General features: G+C 40.6%; 1 protein-coding gene across 1 annotated transcript in view; it reads right to left on the bottom strand.

Annotated features, from left to right (window-relative positions):
• Window positions 1-25,117, bottom strand: part of ZNF609 (zinc finger protein 609) — a 182,885-nt gene that overhangs the window by 53,565 nt on the left and 104,203 nt on the right. Inside the window, exon 2 of the mRNA XM_007450707.1 lies at window positions 7,019-7,244. Coding sequence (XP_007450769.1) covers window positions 7,019-7,244 — 226 coding nt within the window. The remainder of the gene's footprint in view (window positions 1-7,018; window positions 7,245-25,117) is intronic.

Below are 25,117 nucleotides of genomic sequence, written 5' to 3'. Positions count from 1 at the left end.
AGAGAGAGAGAGAGAGAGAGAGAGAGAGAGAGAGAGAGAGAGAGAGAGAGAGAGAGAGCGAGAGAGAAAATCTCACTGGTATCAAGAGGCAGCAGCAGCGACCTGCAAGCAAAGCTCTGCCTGTGACTCCTGCTGTGGGAGAAAAAGGCTAGTTGCCAAGTTTGTTAACAGCTTCTGCCCATCACTGTTACAGCAGCTTTATCCATCAGGGCAGGGCCAGGATCTGCTTTCTTTTTTTAATAAATAAATTTATTTATGGCTGCGTTGGGTCTTGGTTGCTGTGCGCGGGCTTTCTCTAGTTGTGGCAAGCGGAGGCTACTCTTCTTTGCAGTGCGCAGGCTTCTCATTGCGGTGGCCTCTCTTGTGGAGCACAGGCTCTAGGAGCACGAGCTTCAGTAGTTGTGGCACGCGGGCTCAGCAGTTGTGGCTCGCAGGCTCTAGGGCACAGGCTCAGTAGTTGTGGTGCACGGGCTTAGTTGCTCCACCGCATGTGGGATCTTCCTGAACCAGGGCTCGAACCCGTGTCCCCTGCATTGCCAGGCGGATTCTTAACCACTGTGCCACCAGGGAAGCCCCAGGACCTGTTCTTAGCAGTGTAAGCACTGAAATGGGAGGGTACAACATTTTCCAGCAGATCTCGCCACAACCAACGATTAACAAAGACAGTTCCCTCTTCTGTCCCACACAGATGATCACAGAATCACAAATATCAGAGCTGGAAGGACTACAGAGATATGCAGTCCAATCTCCTCATTTTACAAATGAGCAAACTAAATATCAGACCAGTTAAATAACCTTATCGACAGGTCAAGAAAACTCGAAGGTCTCTAATGGAGCCTTTTCCCCTTGGAATCATGTGCCAAAGCTCAATCAGCCGGGGCTAGTGATTAGATCCAGTTTATACCAGAACTATATTTATTGCCTAGGTATAACTTCCGGGGTTCATACATAAGTATCAGGAACTAAATTATTTGTTAGAGGATGGCATTAGTAACAACATAGGTCTGTCTTTGAGCCCATCTGAGAGGGTTTTGTTACTGAAATACCAAAAGAATCTCATTTGAAACAACCCTTACCTATCTGGCAAGCCGGCAGCCTGGCCAACTTAACTGCCGGACAGTCCTTTGCTGGCAGGCAGGGAGGAGGTGGGTAAGAGTGCACAGAAGAATCTCTTTTCTTTGGAGATTAGTTTATTTTGCAATTTGCAAAATGAAACTCAAAAAAGGCTGTAACTGAAATTTTTCTTTAGGGCTTTGGGATTTAAATCTATGACAGTGGACAGGTAACATAATCCACAGGGGTGTTCAAACAGGTAACTGCCCTAAAGCACCCCCTGGGAGTAAACTGCTAGGTGGAAAGAATGTGTTGGCTGTTGTTCTGTGTAGAGGAGGGCTAGGAGAAAGTAAGTGTTGATTTCCCCAATGTTTCCTTTGTGTGGCTGCCGTTGCCATGTGGTGGTCTGTTGCTATGAGATTTGTGGTGCCAGACAATGGCTGCTGGCTCTCTATGACTGTGCTATTAGGTTGAGCTGTTTCTGCAGGAGTCAGGCTAGTAAGCAATTGGCTACGCAGTGGAGAAACCCTGGTCACTGTGCACCATCCCTCTCCAGGTAAGTGCTGCCTGAGGCAAGACTGAAGGTGAAGGAGTGTTAATTATAGCCAAGGAAAAAGAAAAATCAGTAGCTGAGAACCATCTTAACTTTCCAGTACAAATACCTAAAATTAGATATTTCATAGCTCACACAAGTACTTTCCTACATCAGAATCACACAGAATAAACCAAGGGTAACTATCAAGGTTACCATTTCCACGAAAGATTAATGGATAGCCTCTTCCTGTTAGTGAGAAGGACAAAGACACCCACAGTCGGGATCTGTAATCAGATGAGGATATAGAACCGCTGAGGCAGGTTCTCGCGGGGCTACCACAGGCTAACTAACTTCCTGCTAAGCAAGACCACTGCCTATGACTCTGATAATGAGAAAACTTTGTCCCACAGACCAAAGTACAGGGCTCAACCACAGAGTTTGAAGCAGGGCCAACTGTTCTGCTAGGTAACAGGGGCCAGAGTACACAGAGGTCACCCTGGCTCTGTGTAGATGTCAGCTATTTACCACCCTCATCCCCCTCCCACAGATTACTCTTTCCATCTCAGGGCAAATATACACTTTTAGAGTATATGTAATTTCAATACCACCTAGCCCCTATGATATTCAATATGGTAAACCACTAGCTATATATGAATATTTAAATTTAATAAAATTTAAAATTCAGTCCCTCAGTTCCACGTGCCACATTTCAGGTGCTCAATATCATGTGTCACTAGACTATCATTTTGGAGAGCATATTTCCACCACAAAACGTTCTACTGGACAGGACAGATCTAACCCAAGCCCCCATAAATTAGAAATCTAAGGCCAGGAGAAGTTCAGAGACTTATCCAAGATCACATGGGTAGCTAAATGCACAATCTGTTCTGGAATTCAACCCTCCAGACTCTAGTTCAGAGATATTTGTTCTGTACTACTATGGCTTTAGGGCACTATTATTCCTTAAAACAATTCATCTCAAACAGCTGCAGACACTCCTAGTTGTTGGACTAAAAATGTATACCCTGATGTGGAGATAGGGACGCATAGCCTTTCCATGTATTTTTGTGCACATATATGACAAAACCTTTACCAAGTGCAAAAACTGAAAACTTTCTCCTCCTCACCAAATCATTAAGCTAGAATTCAGCTGTGGAGGATAAGGCCAAGCTTATCACAGAGCTTTTCACACCCTCTGGAATACAACAGAGTTGCACTCACTTCAGCTTCAAAAATGTGGTCTTATAGCACTACAACTTCTGTCTTTCTAATATTTTGGTAAAGAAGACCAGAGAAAAAGAATTTTAGAGATGTTGTAAGAGGGATTTCTACATGGAGTGGGATGGTGAACCTAGATAAATGATTATCAAAGCTTTTTTTTAAAACAGCAGAATCCTCTTCAAATATAGTTTTACAAAGGAGCTTAACATATAAATCACCCAAAAGTAGAACTGCTCTGGGTTGCATCTGGTTGGGTAGCAGAGATGGAAGGTTCAGTAGCTGTGGCACATGGGCTCAGTAGTTGTGGCTCGTGGGCTCTAGAGCTCAGGCTCAGTAGTTGTGGTGCACGGGCTTAGTTTCTCCACGGCATGTGGGATCTTCCTGGACCAGGCTCGAACCCGTGTCCCCTGCACTGGCAGGCGGATTCTTAACCACTGCACCACCAGGGAAGCTCTGAAACGATTCATTTTCAAGATGCCATAGTCATCTAGTATTGGATCCACGCTGACTCCAAGGTTTAAGCCATAGATTCTAACAACTTAAAAGCTGGATATGTCCTTATTGGTCATCTAGTTCAACTATACTTAAGAGATGAGGTAGGGGGCTTCTCTGGTGGCGCACTGGTTGAGAGTCCGCCTGCCGAAGCAGGGAACACGGGTTCGTGTCCCGGTCTGGGAAGATCCCACATGCCGCGGAGCGGCTGGGCCCGTGATCCATGGCCACTGAGCCTGCGCGTCCGGAGCCTGTGCTCCGCAACGGGAGAGGCCACAACAGTGAGAGGCCCGCGTACCGCAAAAAAAAAAAAAAAAAAAAAAAAAAAAAGAGATGAGGTAACTACAGTCCAAAGAAGTTAAGGAATTTGCCTAAGGTCACGCAACAATAGTGGCAGAGATACAGAGGTCTCCTGATTTTCACTCTAGGGCTCTTTCCACTATACCACAAATTCTGTCTAGAAAGCACATTTGCTGAAGTAAAATATATCACTAGTGATGGCCTTCGACTTAGTGCTGTAGTCTAGAAAGGAGAACCTGTAGCATTTCCTGGAATTCTTATCTAATAAGTCAGCTTTGCCTTTCTTTAAAATGCCGCAGAAGCCAGTAAGCAATTTTGCTTCAACAAAAGTATGTGTTTCCAGGACCATGGGTTAAGGTAAGATCTGTGAACCAGAAATAGACTTGGAACTTGTTATTTTGATTTGAAGTGAGGTGGGACAAAGTGAAATCGGGGGAATCAGACCTCTGCATAAATGCTAAGAATACGTCTTAAAAAAGCCAAGGAAGACACTCCAGGTTATACTTGGGTCTTCTTAATAGTCCTAAGGTTGAGCCTAGTTAAGCAGGATCTTTGTAGTGCTGGCTGAATCACAAACAGCATAAAAAGGAGATGGGATCTGCAGGACTTTCAAAAAGCCTCCAAGGCAAGGTTTACAGTGAGAGATAGGAAAGAAAGCAACAATGCAGGACAGGTAAGCAAAGAAATCAGGAAGAATTGAGGTCATGACCCCTACACCTGTTCTCAGCAAGGTGGCTCAGTTCTATAGGAACCGCAGGATCCTCCATTCCCCTCAGAGGCCAAGCATTCATAGCTTCTCTCTAAGCTGTAGGGGTTTTTCAGTTTGAAGACAGTAGTTTGCCAGGCAAAGAGACAGAAAGTATAAAAAGTTGGGGTAGCAGACAAAAAAACCTAGAAGGCTGGAAGGATTTTTTTAAAAAAGTATCTGTATATAGTTCTTATCATTAACTTGAACACTGACTCAGTACACTAGATCTTACAGATCTGCAGAGGATGATCTTTGCAGGAAATCTCTGTTTAAAGATGAAAAGGAATGTGAACCAGTTCTGATCCTAATTCAGACTTTTGCCCACAGACAGTTCAGGTGAAGGCCCTCTGGGATGGCCAGAAAGCAAAGTAGAGTATATCATTGCAGAACAGTTCTCTTTCCCTTGGGATGAAAGAAAAAGAAAAGAGAGGTAATAAGCCCTGAAATACAACATGATAAGTAGGAGAAAATATGGTATTAAATGTAGAGGACTAACATCTTACAGGTTTAAATAAGTTAGAGTGATCTTAAACTTGGTGAAAGTAATATTTATTCTGAGTTTCAGAGAAGGTATAGAATTCTGGAAAGTATCTGATTTTATAGTATCTATTAGATATATATTAACATAGATCCAGAAATGACAATGAGATGGTGTAAGCATCCATTCATTCAAATAAATATTTGTGAGGGCCTACTATAGATGCCAGCCATTAAGTACTGGGGATATAATGGTGAGCAAAACACAGTCTCTGAGCTCATCGAACTTTTGGAACAGTGGAAGAGATAGACATTATCAGAAAAATACAATTATATACAAAATTGCAAATTGTGATAAGTGCTGTGAAATAAAGTACAGGGTGCATTGAAAGTGTGTACCAGGGGAACTTGGTGATAGGCCACCAGTGACAACCAGAGAGTCTTTCAGAGCAAACGATTAAAAAAAAAAAAAAAAAAAATCTGTGCTAACATCCCCCTGGCAGGGAGGGAGAACAGGAATCCTCAGATAAAAAGGTAACCATTGTTCTCAGGAGTGTGAAAGGGTTATTAGCCTCACTCTCGCGAGTTTTTATCAGGTTCACATACATAAAAAGCATACTGCCCTTGGAGAGAGTCACTACGATAAAGATGGGAAGAATACAGTAAATTGGCAGAAAATTGATGTTTTCTATCTTCAATATATTGAAGCAAGAGGCCCTGAAGTTTGCTTGGTGGCACAGAGCTGTGATCTGGATATGTTTGTCATTCCAACAGACTCTGGCTGTTTAGATATTTGGCCATAGGCAGATGACATTTTTAAAATCAGAGATAGCCACTTGTGATTTCCAGATTGTATATTGTATACGCACATACAGAGTCAACCTCTAGGTCAACCTGTCTCTTTACTGCCTCTGCATCAGTTTCTAACACAATAGGATTATTTTCTTTTTCTTTTTGCATTATGGTCTCAGGCACACAATAAAACCTTATCAGCAATGCTATTCTGAAGGCTGAAACTTGACTATATTGCGAACAACGAGAGAGCCAAGAACACAGAGTTCTTAACCTGTATCACATCAGCACCTACTGCATGGAAAACCTTAAATAAATACTGGATCACACCAAAATATTCAGAGAGGCAGACTGGTTTTTATTGAAATGACTAGAATGAAATGCCTGAATTTCCACAGGCAGACTGGTAAGATTGCTTATGATCATCAGAGATAATTAGCTGTGCTCCTCTGGGCCTCTAAACTCCTCAGAGTGGGGATGCTTTGAAAGCCTGGTTACTAATGCAGAGACATGATGCAACTCTGAGGGCCAGCCTCTCTAACCACACATTCTTTCACAAGGACTTGGATTCTTTATAAAAGGAAGGTATACTGAAATCAAATTGCCGCAGATGGTACCAAGGGATCTGAAATACCTGGTTAAGTCCCTTTGTGCCCCTAATTTTTCAGGTTTACAAACTTTCAAAGCAGAAGAGATTCTGTTCTCAGGGGCAAGTAGAACATACAAGAAGTCTGGATGGTAGCCTTGGGCAGCAGCACCCTACAGTGAGCCAACTGCTTAGTGGATGCCTGAAAACAAGACCATGTAAACAGTTCCCTGTTGCCTAGGCCTATAAAATCTGTACTAAGTGACAGATGCGTAAAGTGGCGTGCGTGGCTGGGCAATGAGGCAACCAGTGGGAAGGAGCTGGCTGCACCTCCAGGTGCTAAAAAAGGCAAGAGTTGCATATCCAATGAGCCAACACTAAGTCAACTTAGGGGTGAATGTTTTCCATTTCCTTGACTCCCACGGCTGCCCTTTTATTACTTTTTCTCTTCAAGCCTGACCCAAAAGTTCATTTATATTCCTATTCTCCCATATAAAATGATAGGGAAATGGAGAGTGAGTATAGACACAGTTTGAATTACTGCATGGCCAGCACCTATCAAATGACTGCTTAAGTACCAGGGCCAACACCGTTGAATAGCTATGAGGGGGAGATAATTAATTTAAAAAACTGGCAATCTCTAGAAGCTAGGCAATTTTACAGACAAGTTTGCTACAATTCTCTGGGTAGGTATCACCAGAAAGCTATGGTCATTTGAGACTCCTAATAAATACTAGGTATTATTTATAACAATAAGCCCCCTGTTGACAGAAGCAGGTTGAGAAGGGATGGGAAAGCCACACATAGCACTTACCATCTTCTGTTTCCTGCCACACGATGCCCTCAAGGTTGACGCTTGTCCCAGGTTCGCAGGGGCCCAGGCACTCGGGCTCTGTGGCCAGAGCCACATCGCATGTGTTGACCCCAACTGATCGGGTACGAACCATGATCTGCTCACAGGGGGATGCGATGTCATTATTGACCACTGGCACCAAAAGGTGCAGTGGCAGCACTGCTGGTGTGGAGACAGGGGACTCCATCTGTGGGGGAAGAGAAAGTAGTAGCTGAGTTGCAAGGAGGATATTTATAGGAAATAACTTCTCTGTATTTAATCTAGTCCTACATCCTTTTCTGCCAGAGTGCAGAGGGCTTTAAATATAAGACTTTGGTCCTCACTTTCAAGTTCTAGCTCATGACACCATTACAAATCTAAGTGGTTTAGATGAGTGCACCCTGGACTAGGAGAAGCTCTATTTCTTATTAACAACCCTCCTCATAAACTGTGCGTGGCTAAAAGTGTATTAAAAAACTTGTCTCATTTAAACATCTCTAGTGAAAGAGAATCAGGGCCCGACTTCAACGGCAAGGGAGCACACAGACTGATGAGAAAGAAAAGGCTCAGCTTCTGAGGCATGTTCTACTGCTACCACTTTGCTTCCCTCCCATCTATCATTCAACAAATAATACATTAATCAGGTACAAAATCCAAGAATACAGGTAAAGAAAGGGAGAAACATCCAGATCCTAGGAATGCCACTTCAGGAAGACTAGAGCTTTAATTCTTCTTTGGGTAGAAGGAAATCTACTTAAAAGTTACAGGAGGGCTGGGAGCAACCTGTCGGGGGGTTTCTAACCCACAGAGATTATAACAGCGATTGGCTAATGAGAATGGCCTTTCGGAGTGTGAATCTAACATCAAGTGTACATGTAAGAAACAGGAGGTACTATTACTATCCAGAAACCAATCTATAGCAGTCTATAGTCAAACACAAGAACCAGCAATCTACCTCAAAAACTAGACCCTCTCACAAGAATGCAATTACTTAGACTCCAAGAAGAAAGCAACGCATCTAGAGTTAAAAGAAAAATTGTAATAAAAGCAATAATCCCTTAATTCTTTAAACCCTAGCATTTATCAGGTTGACAAAGTACCAACTCTGAGTCAATACTGCCCACACCCTAACTAAACAGTGTCTGGAATATGCAAAGGCACTCAATACACACACTGACTGATCTTCCCTGAAGATTAAGTATGATACCAATCAGAAGACCTAGAAAATAAGAGTCAAGGATTGGGATCCTCTTACCCTTGTGAAAGACCAGGTTGAATGTACTCCTTCAACAGACCCACATTGAAAACAAGGCACACACGCACCCATAATCCAAGCTGCTGGACAGCTCTGCAACAGAACTCTGGTTCTGAAATAGTTTACTGCATGACCACCACTCTATCTATAATCCATCTCCCTCCTTTTAAACACATACGCGCGCGCGCGCACGCGCACACACACACACACACACACCCCTACACCTTCCTGGCCTCGAACACTACCCTGGAAGCTGAGATCAGTGTACTGCATCCATTCTCTACAGGGAGCTCTCTGACTTCTTGGCTTACAAGTCAAGTGATGGTATTTGCAGACCGTCACTATCAGAGTTCACAGAATGCTAGAACACTGATTCTGGTCAATTCTGGTCCCTGAAAAGCTGCCAAAACCTTATCTGTTTGTTGTTACACACATCCACCCAGTACTTCCCTAACTCCACCCTTTTCATAAAATGGAAGTGGAAGCCTGTCTAATGAATCTTCTGCATAATGGCAAATGCCAAAAGGCATTTTTGGTCTTTTGTACTCTTGAAAATCAGGCATTTATAATCCAATCTGGCAAACTTCTTGGGATGTGGTAGATGCCTGAAAAACCCTTTAAAATTTCTAAGCACAGATTTGAAGGTGAAAACAACAGAAAAAATAAACTGGATTTCCTACTACTCCTGTGTAGTGCTGGACTCTGGCTCCATCATTAAGCCCTCTCAGGAATGCTATAAGAAGGTGGTTCATTAACTCTTTGGAAAGAAAGGTTCCTGGAGATTTTACCCGTGAGAGTTACTAGAAAGGGGAAATCAGAGACAGAGCATACAGACCATCTTTACTCTTAGCCTCACCTCTGTTTCTTGGTTCTTTCTCTTGGGGAAGACCTAAGACAGAAGCAACTTCACAGTTATTATGTGCATTTCCTTTGCTTAAGAGTTTGTTCCCTTTTCTATACCTTTCTTCTACTAGCAAGAGAAATTCCTGCAAAGTCCTCTTTCTTGGACAAATAAATTGGCCTGAACCTTTTAGGTCACCCCTGTGAACTTTCTGATCGCCTCGCTTAAGCAAGTCCTATTGCCAACCTGTCCCATCGTTGAGGCAGCAATCCTAATCAGAGAAGGCGGTAAGTCCCCAGGGAGTCACCTACACACTCTGCCATCAAGGACAGCTCTTTTCTGTAAGTGGTTTCATTTCCTGTTAGGTTATTCAGTGCTGCTGGGAGGCCAGGGAAAAGATAAGCTATTAACATCTAGACAAAGCTAAGCTCCCAATTCTATACTAAGAGACCCAGAAAACAACATCTAAGATATAAGTAAGTACAAAACACCACTGTTGCATTCAAGCAGCTTGCCAAATTAAACCCCGCGGTAAAACATCTGAAGAGAAGAAACTTAGCTGAACTGATCACTAAGAATAACAGATCTAATACACACGAGGAGCTGATTAATGTGTGTATGCATCAAACCACCCTTACTGATCAGAGTTAAGTTACTAAGTAGAGTTCAGGATCTCTGTTTGTGTGAGGATGACTTTATTTAACTATCTGATCAGTTAAACGAGATTTCTGAGGGTGAGGAGAAGTGAGGAAATCCACCTATGGATGTGGAACTACTGTTCAGTTCCCTTCTACTTTGCAAAAGAAATCTAAGGAGCAACACAATAATGTTTAATTACAGATCTAGCTCTGCTAATTACTGTTTGGTCACATCTATAATCTACATTAAGCCATAGTGCATAATAAGCAGCTCTGTGATATTCATCTAATAACCTAGGTGGCTTTGTGGGATTTCAAATTCTACTATTCATAGGAACAAACAGCTTCATTTAACACTCTCCAGGAGAGGATAAAAATAAAAAAAGGACTCATTTTGCCATCTTTCCTGTATGCCTAGGATATAAGAGCAGGGATTGTCAAGAGACTGATGCCAGCAGGGAAAATAAGGAATAGAAATGCGAAAAGTTAAGGTCATTAAATACCTTAACAACTATGACAATGATAAAAGCTGGGCCAATTCTCAGATTCTGAAATGCTAAGAAGTGCCACCATGGCTCCTGGGGCTCACTGAAATGGGAAGGTAAACAACAAAACAAAACAAAACCTGAAAAGAGACAGAGAATTTAAAGATGGAGATCTCTGAAGTTTCCCAATATTTCATGTCCTTTATTTTTTAATGATACTTCTTTTCAATTCACCTTTAGATATTAGTCTAATAGCACTCCCACACTTGAGAGGCACTAATGGAGAAAAAAATTTCAAGGCGGCAACATAATTTTAGGGGTAGAAAATGTAGCAAAGAAATATTTGAGACAGACTCTCCCCTTCACAAATATGAGTCTGATATCTTTACCTTCACAGTCAAAAGGCAGAAAAGGAGCTGGTTCGACTGATAACTGCAGTAGCTCTAAGAAACTCCCTTTTATTCAAGAGTGAAAGATTACTGGGGATCATGGTTAGATGAATGTTCACATTTATCAGGAAAGACTGTGCAGAAAGTAGAATGTCATCAAATATACTAAATACTATATTAATAAGAAGTTCTCTTTCTTCAATAATTCCAAAGATCCTTCAAGATTTTATAGTGACTTGGCATCAGCAACACTAACAGTAATATACGATCTTGATTGATGGACAAAATATAAGTACTCACCCTGATGTACTATAGTAAACTTGATTTGCTCACAAAATTTTTATTGTGGGTTATTAAAGAAAAAGGTAATTTAAAAAATCCCATTGTTATTTATATTTCTCTCAAATTAAAACACAGGGGATAAAACACTCAATTGTTTGAACTGCCTTCTGTTGATTGGCAATTTGAGACAAAATAAGTTCACTGTATTCTTTTTTAATAATTTAGGATTATTTTTGCTTATTCTGAAAGATCTTTATTATGAGAGGCTGGAGGGTGGAAATCATGGAATAACTGAAGACGGAGGCAGGAATCTGAATTCTTCCTCTCCATGAAGCTCTTGTCAGGAAGCAACAGAATATTCCGAGTAAATCTCTAAAGAGCTTAACATTTAACTACTAGTGAAGGAGGAAATCAGTCCCTTTTCAAACACTAAGTACCTTTCCAAGTGCCTCTCCAAGAAAAAAGGAAGAAAGGAAGGGAGGGAGGGAGGAAGGAAAGAAGGAGAGGGGAGAGGAGGGGAGAGGGGGAAAATGAGGCTTGCCGGTTTCCTGAGCTTCCAGATTTCACTTGGGCTGCTTTGAAGAAGAATTTGGTTGTAACTCTGGTTAATTTCCCAGACATTTTGTAGTAGAAGACAAGGAGGTAAAAGAGAAAAAGAAAGATGTGGTAGCTGGCACCATAGCCAAACATCAAATAGTTCTAAAAAGCTACATATCCTATTATTCAAAGAAGACTTACTTTAGCATTCAATTTTAACCAATCATCACCTGGTCAAGGTCAGCAGTGAAGGCTGTTCCAGTGTGTACTATAAAATGCAAGTGCAGTGAACACATAATTTAAAGACTACAGATTAGCCACAGGGAGTTCTCCGAGATGATCCCTATAGAGTCTCAGGCTCAGACCCTAAAGACTCTTCTGGTAAAGAGAAGGAGATGGCAGATCAAATGATCCTAATATTCAAGCCTGTCTAAAACTCCCAATGTGTGGGACTGAGTAAATTATGCTGGAAATTGAACAAAGGAAAAAATCTCATAAGCAAAATCAATGCATAACATAAATCACATGGCAGTGTCCAATACTGTGCAAAGGCTTTTGCTGAATGAAGCATCTCTTTTGCTCTTTCAAATCTTCTCACTCTACAGTCTCCTGCCTGCTTGAAATGCACCACATTTTCCTTCAGCAAAACTATTAACTTTGTAGCTGATGAGTAACCATAGGGACCTAAGTACTACCTACCTCTGAAACTGACTACATTTTTTTTCCACACAAGGTTGATGATGCCTCCTCCCATTCCTACATTCTTCCAAAGGAAGCACTAGAATTAGCTCTCAGGAATAAAGAATTTGAGAAAAATTCATTCTTTGGCTGCAACTACTTCCTCTCCTGAACATGCTTCTTGCCTCCTTTTACATATACTCATTTCCTAAAAACATCACGGATGGAACGTGTCTTCTCTACTCCATCCTCTTTCCCCTTAAGTAAAGTAAACACAACCGAAAGATAAAGCCTTTCTCTGAATCATTCAGAATCACAGATGTCAAAAGAAAAGTCTCAACGTATCCTCCAACATGGATGACGAACTGTATTAAGAACCTAATCATCATTTGTATTGGTCCTATGAGAAAACACAAGCATTTTAATTGTGACATCACAAATCACATCTTGCTCTGCAAGCAGCTTGGGAAGGAGAAATGGGAATGATTCTCCCTGCTTTAAGCCAGCTGTTCTTCACCTTCCAGGTCTTGGGAAACCTTTACAGATTTAAAAATTGAGAACCTTACCCAGCTTTTATTTATGTAGGCTATATTTGTTGATATTTACTGTGTTAGAATTAAAACTGAAAGATTTTAGTATGTACTAATTAATTTAAAACAACTAACAACTAACAATTTTGAAGTGACAAAATTAGAGACACAGAGAACAGACTAGCAGTGGCCGGGGATAAGGGTTGGTGGGAGGAAGGAAGGTGGGTGTAGTGAGGAAAGGGCAACACAGGGATCCCTGCAGTGATTGAACTATATCTTGACTATGTGGTAGATACCCAGACTAGACATGTGATAACATTGATAATGAAGACCCAATGCAGCCAAAAAATAAATAAATAAATTTATTTTAAAGAAAAGAAAAAAAAAAAGAAAGCTGGTCTCACACAGATATGTATGTCCTTTTCAGATAATTGTGGATATTCTCCTTTGATGTGACCCCAAAATGCAAAGAGTAATACTTCTTTTTATTTTTTAATATTTATTTTATTTACTTGGCTGCATGGGGTCTTAGTTGTGGCACGCGGGATCTTCGTTGTGGCATGTGGGATCTTTTAGTTGTGGCACACAGGATCTTTTAGTTGCGGGATGTGGGATCTAGTTCCCTGACCAGGGATCGAACCCAGGCCCCCTGCACTGGGAAGCATGGAGTCTTAGCCACTGGACCACCAGGGACGTCCCAATGAGTGATAGGTCTTAAAGGTTATTGACAATGTGGAATCTGAAACTTTTTGTACTCTGTTAGATTACAATCCATTGGTCTAGCTTGCTCTTGGAATGTTTCTTTAAGTGCATGATTTTTTTTTTTTAACATCATGCATTAGTCATTTGGAAAATACTGGTTCACTGAGTTAGACAGCTCTTTCAAATGTTGACATATTCCATTAATACTGAAAAGTGTTATTTGTTAATATTGTCTCTGAGCCTATCAGAAAAGTCTTTAAAATACTGGCAAGGTGTCAAACTCATAGGGGGTAGATACACATTTTCCAAAATTGTAATGTTAGCTTGAAAGCTCAAATTTTATCATTAACAACAAATAACTGTCAGTTGTCCTTGGAATAATAGGCTTGTTACCAACCAGGGTTCTTGGCCTTCTCTAATCAGTAGAAATTGATAAGATGCAAGACAAGGAATTCAGGCAAGGCTTCATTGGGGCTCCTGCTGCAGCAGGAGAGAGCAAAAACAAGTAGCCAAGTTCCCTGGCTTGCTCACTGAGGCAGGGGGAGCTGGTTCTTTATATGGGGTAACGGTAGGGGTGGGCCTGGGGGGGTTGGGCCAGAGGGGTAGTTTAGGTGCTTTGTCCACCACTCTGGTGCTGGTGTGTGCAGGGATACACAGTATCTTGCTTTTGCTCCTGGTACCCTGTTTTTTTGCTCTTGGCTCTTCAGAAGAGGCAGTTGAGTTTTTGGTCTTTTTGTATCTTGTTGTCCATAATTTGCCCCAACTGGGCATGCACGAAGCTATTTTTAGTTCCATATAGTTTCTTGGTATTTTGTTGCTGCAGGAGACAGGTGCAAGCACTGCAGCAAAGGGTCCCTGGTCCCAGCCTGTCTCAGGCTTATTTCATTCATTTTCAAGAAAATGTCTGCTAAATACCCAAGTCTGAATAACTATAATTTGTTAGTTGTTCTCTCAAGTAAAAATGGCATTTCATGAAAAAACTGGCTAGTTCAGCTTGCAACTCAATTGCACAAGCGCTGTTCCTAGAGACAAACAGGATGCACAAGAAGTGCTTTATGTGTACTTCCCATTTTGCTACATAGAATATAAAATGACAAGGTCATTTTATGACAAAGGTCAAGATTTAATAAGCTAATAATTGTTACTGCTTTATTAAAGATATTTTAAAGTGAAACTAGCTATATAAAAATGTTTACCTCTTACTGCGAGGGCACAGCAGTTAAGAATGTTATGTACTAGTACAATTTGGAGCCACTGATTTGACTCCTGCCAAGATGTCAGCCATTTTACCTACCATTGCTTTTGTACCATCAGTGCAAATGTCAACAGAGTGAAAAAGGCAAGTAATGTCTTAGTATTATTATGAAAATAGTTTTGACGTGGCAGGACCTCTGAAAAGGTCTCAGAGATACTTAGGGGTCTGAGTGCTATATTTTGAGAATTAATCAAGTTTCATGTTCTGGGATTGGGTAAGTGATCAGCTTCTCCAGAAGCATATGCCATCTGATTCCTATACAAAACTGGGATTCTGGTAGCAAGGAAGTTGAGGGAGGCTGCCTGTTCAGTAGGCAAACAACAGTGTCTGCCACAACAGGGCAGTTTGGAAAGACAGTGAAGGAAAAAGAGACACAAAGCCAGGGAAAATTATTAGCAAGAGTGGAGTAGGTAAGACAGCTCCTAAGATCCAGACTAAGGACTTTTTAAGTAAGGGATGTTCACAAGTTAGGTATTAATAAATTTCAGCAATTGAGTAATGAGTATTTTAAAAATATGGGAGAATAAAGCGCTCAGTTAATTGTTTCTAAAACGGACAAAAGAATGATGGTCATTAACTACTAATAAAAGTGATCCTTACCCTTGTGGGCGGAGGGGGATTCACTCTCTCTAGTGCCTATTTGTTCTCAAATTGCTAAGTATAAGACTTCTCTGGGCTTCCCTGGTGGCGCAGTGGTTGAGAGTCCGCCTGCCGAGGCAGGGGACATGGGTTCGTGCCCCGGTCCGGGAGGATCCCACATGCCGCGGAGCGGCTGGGCCCGTGAGCCATGGCCACTGAGCCTGCACGTCCGGAGCCTGTGCTCCGCAACGGGAGAGGCCACGACAATGAGAGGCCTGCGTACGGCAAAGAAAAAAAAAAGACTTCTCTGAAATTGTAATTTAGTAGTTCATAAATTAAACATGGCTTATCTAAAAGAAATTTTAAGATGGGCCCCTTAATTAACCAGAAGCCATCATTTCTTACAGAGGTCTTCCTTGTCTTTGCTACTTAAGCTAAAGGTATAGAGATAAAACTTTAAAGTGGTATGAAGGGTGTTGTACAGTCTGAGCTAACTCCTGATTAAGGACACCTTAGCACTACTGAACCAAGTGGGAAATGGCCATCTGCTTAGATATGCTTCAATGCCCAAGTGTCTCCTAGGTGACTTTGTGTTCTATAATATAAGGTCACAGAATATCAACTGATTCTGTATAACTTCCACATAATACCTACAGATTTGACAGGAAACAATGGGTGATTCCAATGAGAGGTCATTCTGTCTAAACAAAGCACCTTAAGCAGCAAAGCTATTTGGGTTCCTAGAGAGCATGTGCAAGACAAAATTATAAAATTGCATCATAGTGTGGAAAAATCTTCAAGATCATCTAACTAACCTAACCACTCAAGGGTGAAATCTTTTCTATAATAGGTAGTCATAAAACCCCTATTTGGGGACTTTCCTGGTGGCACAGTTGTTAAGACTCCGTGCTCCCAATGCAGGGGGCCAGGGTTCGATCCCTGGTCAGGGAACTAGATCCCACATGCATGCTGCAACTAAGAACTCACATGCCACAACTAAGGAGCCCGCCTGCCGCAACTAAGACCCAGCGCAACCAAATAACCAAATAAATAAATATTTAAAAAATAAATAAAAAATAAAAATAGGGCTTCCCTGGTGGCACGGTGGTTAAAAATCTGCCTGCTAGTGCAGGAGACACGGGTTCGAGCCCTGGTCCAGGAGGATCCCACATGCCGCGGAGCAACTAAGCCCGTGTGCCACAACTACTGAGCCTGCTCTCTAGAGCCTGCGAGCCACAAAAACTGAGCCCGCGTGCCACAACTACTGAAGCCCGTGCATCTGGAGGCCATTGTCTGCAACGAGAAGTCATGCTCTGCAACAAGAGAAGCCACCGCAATGAGAAGCCTGTGCACCACAATGAAGCGTAGCCCCCGCTCGCCACAAGTAGAGAAAAGCTTGCGCAAGCAACAAAGACCCAATGCAGCCAAAAATAAATATATAAATACATAAGTTTAAAAAAATAATAAAATAAAAATAAAACCCCTATCTGAACTTTATCCACCCCGTCCCAACCCTGTGGTGAGAAAATAACCCTTACTTTACTGGATGGCTTAAAAGATTAAATTCTTTTAACGTATGTCAAGGGCCTAGCAATATGTCTACAGTATTCTGGCAATCTCAAACGGTAGCCATTATTAGTTATTCTAAGAGTCAAGTCACTCTTGAAAGCTCATACTGAATTTCATAGCCATTAAAACTCCCTAGATCTTTTCTGCCCAAACTTTGAAAACATTCTCTTCCACCTCTGACCCCCACCCACCACCACCAGTTTCCTCTCCCAGAAGCAATCAACCCAATGCATATGTATTTGCTTGTTTATATGTACTTTCCCTTCATTCTTTTTACACAAATGACAGTGCACTACATACACTGTTCTGTACCTTATTTCTTCATGTAATAAAAATGGAGGTAACTGTTTTAAACTTTAAGTGCTCATCATCCTAAAAGACAGACTGGATGAAATCTCAGCTCTGTAAAAACATCAGGGGTACCTATATTTCATACGGTCATTGTAGCAATTAACTGAATATGAAGTGCTTAGTGTATAGTGCCCAAGACACAGTAAAAATTCAATAAATATTAGCCAATAACAATAATGATAATAATAGTAATAACAACAATATCTTACAATTTAATTCTCTTTCAGTCTTTTATGACATTGTCAATCTCTATTCAGACATTCAGTACTTGAACTGTCCATCTGCAGTGGTTCATTCTAGTATAGTTTTGACTTCATTATGTCTTCCCTTCTTCTGGTAGAGGAATTTCTCTTTCCTGTGGGAAATACATTCCCCCAACTTCATTTCACTATAGGAGTGGGCCCAACTCTACTCAGACTACATGGAATAGGTTCTCCACAGGCTACAGAGATTCTTTCTTCCCCTGGTCCCTTAAGCTGGAAGGACTAACTAAACCTGGAACTGCTAGTGGCCATTTTCCCTAACACTTGAGAAGGCTTGTCTAAGAAAAAAGCCAATTCAGGGGAAAGTAGCATAGAAATGAGCAAAGATAGAATCCCAAAGACATTATTTGAGCCCCTGCCGGAAACTAATAAACTCCACTGGTGAGAACCTACAAATTCCTTGTTTGCTTAAACTAGCTTGAGCCAGGTTTCCATCACAACCGAAAAAGTCCTGACCACTATATATCACCCACAAATTTATATGCATAATTTCTATTTAGGTCACAAGTTATAATGAAAATGTTGAACAGGACTGGATCAATGGCAGAGACTTGTGGTATACTAACCTAGCTAACATCTAGTGATCAATACTCTTTAAATATAGCTCTTCAGCCAACTATAAAGTCACCCAACTGTATCACCATCCAGTCCACACTTCACTGACATGTCATCAAGAATATCATAAAAGGTTTTTTCAAGTATCTTGAAGAAATCAAGGCACTCCAATCTACCCACCCAAAAACTCTATTGGGAAGAGAGAGAAAGTTTAGAGTGTCATGTTTTAGAACTTAATTTGGTTTCTAATAAGCATTATTTTTCCAGATTCCTTTCTTCATTCAGAAACATTAAATATTTACTATAATCTAAGCACTGTATTATGGCAAGTGATGAATCTTAATATGATCCCTGTCCCTAGGGTCTGGGCAGGTAAACAAATGTGAACAAGTAATTAAAGAAATATCATAAAGGATGTAAAAGAAGTACAAAGGTGGCAAAATCACTTGTGTAGACCTGGGAGAGAGGCAGCTGACGTTTCAGCTGAGTCTTAGAAATAAGTTCAATAGGAAGATAAGGAAAATTAGGTTATTTTAGTCAGATGTAATACCAAATACATGGCCTGAGAGGGAACCACAATAGTTTGGCATGGAGGGAATGGTCAAGTGGTGGGAGATTACATGTCATGCTAAAGAAGGTCACTGTGGAGTTTTAAGCAGGAAAGTGATATGATCCAATAAGGTTTTTAAATGATAGAAGCAAACTTCAATTACTGCTTACTGTGTGTGTGTGTGTGTGTGTGTGTGTGTGTGTCAAGCACTTTTCAAAGCATTTTATATGTATTCCTCAAAATGACCCTCTGAGGTAATTAACATTGTATCTCCTTTTAAAGATGAATACACTAAAGCTATATGGGCTAGGTAAGTAGGCCAAGGTCATATAGCTACCAAGTGATAAAACTGGGATTCAAACTCAGGCAATTTGGCTCTAGAACCCATGCAATAATAAAGAAGTGAGAACCCAAACTGAATGGTGTCACAAGAAGTCAAGGGAAAATGAAGTTTCAAGAAGAAAATGGGCTGCTGTTGTGCAAGCTGAAACTGCAGGAAAGGGTAAGGCACAGAAGCTAAATTGCACTGGGTAAGGGAAAGCATCAAGAGGTAAAGGAAAGATAATCAGAAGTTATTGTGTGTCTACTGTGCACCAGAGTTATCTTAGTAAATCTCCTACACTCCTATGAAGCAGATGATGCTTTGTTTGACAGAAAATAAACAAAGCCCCATGAAGGTTAATTGATTTGTCCATAATGACCATAAGTGGCAGGGCCAGGATTTGAACCAAGGTACGCCTAACTCTAAAGCTTGTGCTCTTTTCCATTATACGTGCTACTCCAAAAAACCTTCGGCACGACCAGGAAGAAGAGCGCAAGTACTTCACAAACTATGTTTAACACTTTGTTCTAGGACTTCACTAAAGTTCAATGTTATGTTTGATGGTCTACAATTTTGAAAATTTGGACATCTGCCTGTCTGCAGTCTTATGGTTCTCTTCCATCTACCAGGATTCCCTAGACAAAAGGATCTCTGACTACATGTGCAAACTCTTTCAATATTTTCCAATGTGATTAATTTGGATTTAGGCACTGAACTCTGTCAAAAATTGAGGTGCTTTGTGAAAGAGGAAGGGAGGTGGTTGCTATTTAGAATTTGGTAAAGCAAACTCATCTTTTATAAAGAGAACAAAGGTTGTTCAAGAGTTTCTAATCTGTTTTTTAGATCTGAATTTACACATTTGTTTTGGTAAATCCTTGGTTTCATTCAATGATTTTTTTGCTTCAAGTGGCATCATAATATGATTCTGATTTTCCAGTACAAATATCCTTTGAAGTGGAACTGAAACACCTATCATAATGCAGTTAAGCCTTGCTAAACTATGTTTCACTTTTCAACAATTCCTTAGCTTAGCTTTTCTAATATACACCAACAAAAGTGAAAATACCAAATAACAACACTATATGAAATTTAGAATTTTGTACAACATACTTAACATACAGGGCTCACAAAATCTTATAGAAATTGAGAAGGGCACTTCATCTTTCAAGGGCCAGTAAAGTTAAGCTTCCTAAATAGAGTAACTTAGAAAGGCATCAGAGCATTCAATATTGGAAAAAACTCTGGCCTTAAAAATCTCTCACCAAGGTAGAGCATTAGGCAAACCCAACAATGTAAATAAGAGTTGCTATATTCTAGGTAACAGATTTTTACAGCCTTCATTACTAAACATGGTCCTTATTGTAATACTCACAAATCCATTCAACAGTGTAATAAAATGAAGAACTCTATAAGGCTCAGAAAAAACAGATATCTTGTATTTGTAGAGTCAACACAAAGTTTATATCCTAGCTTGTACAACTTCATTTTATATTAGGAGACAACTGTTAAACAAATAATCATAACAGAGGTGAACAGAGGGCTGGCAAGTACCCTGCCCAGGGAGTGACTGCCAAGAGGCAACAGGGAAGACTTCATAGTGGAGTGGACCTAAAGGAGTTTCCCAAGAAAAGAATAGAAAGCATACTCCATTTGCATAGCAAAGGAAACCATACACAAAAGGAAAAGACAATCTACAGACTGAGGGAAAATATTTGCAAATGATGTGATGACAAGGGCCTAACTTCCAAAATATATAAATAGCTCATACAATTCAGAAACAAAAAAACCAAACAACCCAATCAAAATATGGGCAGAAGACCTAAACAAACATTTCTCCAAAGAAGACGCACAGATGGCCAATAGGCACATGAAAAGTTGCTCAAAATCGCTAATTATTAGAGAAATGCTAATCAGAACTACAAGGTACTACCCACACTGGTCAGAATGGCCATCATTAAAAAGTTTACAAATAACAAATGCTGGACAGGGTGTGGAGAAAAGGGAACCCTCCTACACTGTTGGTGGGAATGTAAATTCGTGCAGCCACTATGGAGGACAGTATGGAGGTTCCTCAAAAAACTAAAAATAGAGTTGCCATATGATCCAGCAATCCCATTCCTGGGCATATATCTAGACAAAACTATAATTTGAAAAGATACATGCACTCCTATGTTCATAGAAGCACTACTTACAATAGCCAAGACTTGGAAACAACCTAAATGTCCATCAACAGATGAATGGATGAAGAAGATGTGGTTCATATATACAATGAAACATTACTCACCCATAAAAAAGAATGAAATAATGCCATTTGCAGTGTCATGGATGGACCTAGAGATTATCATACCAAGTGAAATAAGTCAGAAAGAGAAAGACAAATACCATATGATATCACTTATATGTGGAATCTAAAATATGACACAAATGAACTTATGTATGAAACAGAAACAGACTCACAGACACAGAGAACAGACTTGTGGTTGTCAAGGGGTTGGGGGGTGGGAGAGAGTTGAATTGGGGGGTTAGGACTAGCAGGTACAAACTATTATATACAGAATGGATAAACAGCAAGATTTTATTGTACAGCAAAAGACAACTACACTCAATATCCTGTAATAAACCATAATAGAAAAGAATATGAAAAAGAATATATATATCTGAATCACTTTGCCACATACCAGAAACCAACACAACACTGTAAATCAACTATACTTCAATTTTAAACAAATGAAAAGAAAAAAGAAAGCATACTCCAAGCAGAAGGAACAGCCTGTTCAAACGTGCACAGGAATGAACAAACACAATTAGTATGTTCAATGAACTGCAGGTCGTTTGGTTTGGTTGGAGGAGAGAGTAGTACAGGGAGAGTAAAATTTGGACTTAACTTTGCAGGTATTAAGAAACTTCTGAGGAATTAAAGCAAAGGAGTGATAACAGGTTTGTATAATTAAAAGTAAAATTAATGGAAGGGGGTAGACTAAAAGAGATTGAAAAGGAGGGCACCTAGCTAGATGCCTGTTGCAACAAACCCAGTAAGTAAGAAGTAGGAGAATGCCTCAAGAGACATTCAGGACATACAAGCAGTTTGACTTCACGACATATGAGACATGTAGGTTATCAGTAGAGGAGTCAGGTATGACTAGAATTTCTAATTCAGATGGTTAGGAGATGATTCATTCCACAAATATTTAATAAGCACCTAATATATGCCGGGCACTATTCTAAGTGCAGAGGATATGCAATGAACAAAACAGATCAAAATCCCAGTCTCTGGAGCTTAAATTCAAGTGGAATGGTATTCTATTACTGAAAGAAAAAGAAAGAAAAAAGAGGAGGAACAGGTTTCAGTTTTGATTTGGGGAGACTGGAGAAAGAGGAGTGAGATTAGTTTTATATTGCTTTTACTTTGCTTAATTGCCAGCATTCCAGGAAAAGAAGACTGGAAGTGTGTTACAAGGAAGAGGTGGGTCATCAGTGCACAATCTGGAGGGGTCTTCTGAGTATTTTTTAAGGACTTCAGAATAATACATAAATACAAATGAAAACAATATAATTTTTCACCTATCTGACTGGTAAAGATGAAACAGCTGAACGATATCCAATCTGGCAAGAATATGGAAAAAAACCAGACACTGTTACACAGTATTAGTTGGCGGGAATATGAATTGGTAGAAACTCTGGAGAGTGCGATTTGGCAATAGGTATTAAGATGTAAAATGTACATGCTCTTTTGTCCAAAAATTCCACTTTTAGAATTTATATTAAGAAGATAAAAGGACAAGTGCACAAAAATGTATCACGTACAGTCTGCTTCAGTATTAGTTTTTAGTAGTCAAACAAACAAAAACCCAGAAACAATCTGAATGTCCATTATAGCATAGATCTATAACTACCATCAAGTACAGAGATCCACAGCACATTTTTGAGTGAAAAAAAGTTTACAATACGGTATGTATTAAATTAGCCCATTAATGTTAAACTGATCTTTATGTAACTACATACGACTTTTTTTTTTGGCTGCACCATGTGGCACGTGGGATGGAAGCTCAGAGTCTTAACCACTAGACCGCCAGGGAAGTCCCTATGTACAATTCTTATACACTATGCAGATCAGAAGTGAGAAACAGAAGTTGAGATTTAGAAGGATGTTTTTACAATCATCTATGGGTAGTGAGACTCTGGATGATATTTAGTTTCTCTTTTATATTTTTCAGTATTTGATTTTTTCATTATATTGAGAACTTTTTTAAAATTTAGTTTTTAAAAAAGCTACTTTTAATGGAAAAGGGAGCGATATTTACATATGTGAAGGTTTATGTTTATTGCAAGAAAAGGGACCTAGGTTAATGAGGAAATAGGCAGGCAGGTGAAAAGAGTTAAGAATACTGGGGCACATAAGTAGAAGGGGGGGAGGCAGAAGGGTAATGACATTAAGTCAGTACTTCCATTGCATAGGTCACTGGGGCAACGGGCCATAGGACTGGCCCCAAACAGCTGGGTGGTACCTAAGAGCTGGGGATATGGGCAGTACTACATGAACATTTCTGTGATCTTCGTAAGGCAGATATTCATAAACCAGCCACTGCCCATATTCATTTGATTCTAATTGCCAAGAACTGAGTGGCATCTTCCATGCATGTGCAAATATGCAAACTCTTTGTGGAGAAATAAACAACAATCCCAAACCCCTCTCTGTGGCGACCAGAATCCTACCTGGAACAGGGCCAGAAAAAGCCATGTCTCCCGCACTTCTGAGAAAACTGTGGCTGCTGCTTATCAAATTAAAATGCAAAGCAGCTCATTCCAGTGTCACTGGGAAGCGTCAGAAAAGGATTATGGTGCCCACCCCAAGGATACAAGTCAGCTAGACAATACCCATCTTCTTATGCTGAGAAGGAGGGAGGAGGAGGAGAAAGATTAGGCCTGTTTCCAAATAGCAGTCTGGCCTGCTTGTTACTGTGGTAACCTCCCTTCCCTGAGCTGCTCTCATTTGTCTTTCTCTGTCTGACCTTTATGTTGTTCTGACAGTAACTGAGGAGGAAAAGGTGCCCGCCTGCCAGCTAAGCACTCAAGTTGAGGGCACTGAACAAGAAAAAGAGGCACTCAAAGTCCTCCTCATTCTAGACTCTAAACGGTGACCTCAGAGCAATTAGAGTCCTGAAAGAGATTTCTCGTGGCCCTCATCATTCCATCCTTCCTCCCTTGCTCTCAGGGCCACCTCACTTCTCTGATACTCCCTTTCAGTGTGAGGAATCTGAGTCAGAGTCAAGTGGGTAGGTGAGAGGTTACAGAGAAGAGAAAAAACAAGGCACGAGAAGCTGAAGAACAGAGGCAATAAAATATTAACTCAAAAATGCCTGAGACAATTATCAGTACAGTGGTTAAGTACAGCTTTTAGTTTCCTCTCTATTCAGGATTTGTGCCATATGCTCAGTCAGTGGAGGTATGAGGGCAATTAAGGTACTTGGGACAGGGCTAGGGAAGGGCCCAAATACTTAGTGCTTTTTATTGTTTTTCTTTAAGCCCTGAATACCTTTAAAATTCAATCACTTAACAAATAATTATTGAGTACCCCTATGTGTAGGTCTTGTCCTAGACACTGGGTATGCAGTGGGAAATGAAAGAGACTGGTAAATAACTATAATAGAAACCTACTAAGGCACAAATAGGGCAAGTGGTAAGGGGTTCTTGGACAATGTGAGCTATCTCCGGTATAGTTGGAGATGGCCTCTCTGAAGAGGATGGATTTAAGCTGATCCTAAAAGATGAGAAGACATGAAGAACCTAGGAATGAGCAATACAGGCTGAGGGAACAGCATATGTAAATCCCTAAGGCAGGAAAGAGCTTGGTATATATTTGAGGTCCATATTTAATTTTGTATTACTACGCAAGCCCATGGAAAAATGTTTCAGTCTGCTTCTTCTAGAAGCTTAAGGAGGCCCAGGAAATGGGCAACATGAGAACAGTCAGCCGAATATTATCCACTAAGTTCACAGATGAATGAGTCATTAAGTTATCAGTCATGAAATGCTATGGTGTACAGACAGAACTCTTATCTAATAGTTTGAAAAAGTAAGAGCTACAATACTGGAGTCAGTTCTCTGCCAATAGCAGTCACTGTCATTCCAAAAGACACACTGTGTAGGGCTAATTTAGTTTTATCTTTTTTTTTTTTTTTTTATTGCGGTACACACGCCTCTAACTGTCGTGGCCTCTTCCGTCGCAGAGCACAGGCTCCGGACGCGCAGGCTCAGTGGCCATGGCTCATGGGCCCAGCCGCTCCCCGGCACGTGGGATCT

The sequence above is a fragment of the Lipotes vexillifer genome, unplaced genomic scaffold (assembly GCF_000442215.2).
Source record: "Lipotes vexillifer unplaced genomic scaffold, Lipotes_vexillifer_v1.1 scaffold1019, whole genome shotgun sequence".
Classification (NCBI taxonomy): Eukaryota; Metazoa; Chordata; class Mammalia; order Artiodactyla; family Lipotidae; genus Lipotes; species Lipotes vexillifer.
The sequence above is the reverse complement of the archived record's forward strand: the minus strand, read 5'-3'. Positions and strand labels throughout refer to the sequence as shown.